The 1,003-nt window shown below is 48.7% G+C and overlaps 1 protein-coding gene across 1 annotated transcript in view; it reads right to left on the bottom strand.

Moving 5' to 3' along the window:
* DENND3 (DENN domain containing 3) overlaps positions 1-1,003 on the bottom strand; it is an 89,351-nt gene that overhangs the window by 39,838 nt on the left and 48,510 nt on the right. The window contains exon 11 of the mRNA XM_023741612.1: positions 490-713. Within this exon, the coding sequence (XP_023597380.1) occupies positions 490-713 (224 nt within the window). The remainder of the gene's footprint in view (positions 1-489; positions 714-1,003) is intronic.

Raw genomic sequence — 1,003 nt, 5'->3', positions numbered from 1 at the left:
GTGACTGAATTTTCTGGAAGTAGATCATCAGGCCTTTCTTCCAAGGCACCTCTGGGTAGACTTGAACATCCACCCTTTAGGCTGGCAGTTGAGCCACACAGGAACTCCCGCGCACACAGAGCAGCGAAACATTTGAGTCCCCGACCCTCGGGGCTAGTTTGCTATTCACTAACTCAGCGTCTGCAGGAACCTCACGAGAGTGAGTATTGCCAAACACGAGGCTCGGCTGCGTATGGATGTGGAAGAGGCCGAAACTGCTCACAGCCGTTATCTTTAGCAGTGAGACTACGGGATGGAAAAGAGAGACAAGAAATAATCTTCTACCATAAATATGGTTTGCAAAATATTCTAAAAATGTTTCAAATAATTAAACTGCTTAAAAAGATCACTTCCTTCTACTAAAATAAGTTGTGATTTCTTTCAGCATCTTGCAATGTTAGCATCAAATCGCGAGAAAGCGCAGATCAGAAACGTGCATGATTCTATCACCTTTGCTGCAGCCTTTACAGCTCACAGCATCCACCTTCCGGAGCGAGGAGTTCCTGGGTTGCACTTCGGGAGTGGCAATGTCCTGGAGGTTGGGCATGCTGACCACTATCCGCCTGTGAGCCACGTGCAGCGGGGAGGACCCCCGCAAAGCCATCTTCTCGATGGTCGGTCTCCTGGGACTGATGAGCATCCCGTTTATCCTGGGGAAAGAGAAGGCAATGCATTACTGTGCTCACTTAATGACACTTGAAGAGCAAGTCTCAACTAAGCATGTTTCCAAGGCGGTGACCAGCATCCCACGTTCCCATACACAGGCGGACGGCAGGGTGAGAACAGTATGTTGTGCAAAACCCATAACGTGCAATTTGAGGGTGAGGAACAGGCTGGACTTCTAGAACAGACCACAAGATTACTAACAAACAGGGGCATCACAGAGCATGCTGGAGGGGTTTGTTTCAAGAAAGGCATCCTGGAAGAGATGAAAATAAGATACGCCTTGAGGACGAGTGACAGC

The sequence above is a fragment of the Trichechus manatus genome, unplaced genomic scaffold (genome assembly GCF_000243295.1).
Source record: "Trichechus manatus latirostris isolate Lorelei unplaced genomic scaffold, TriManLat1.0 scaffold00185, whole genome shotgun sequence".
Classification (NCBI taxonomy): Eukaryota; Metazoa; Chordata; class Mammalia; order Sirenia; family Trichechidae; genus Trichechus; species Trichechus manatus.
This window is presented reverse-complemented; position numbering and strand designations above follow the sequence as displayed.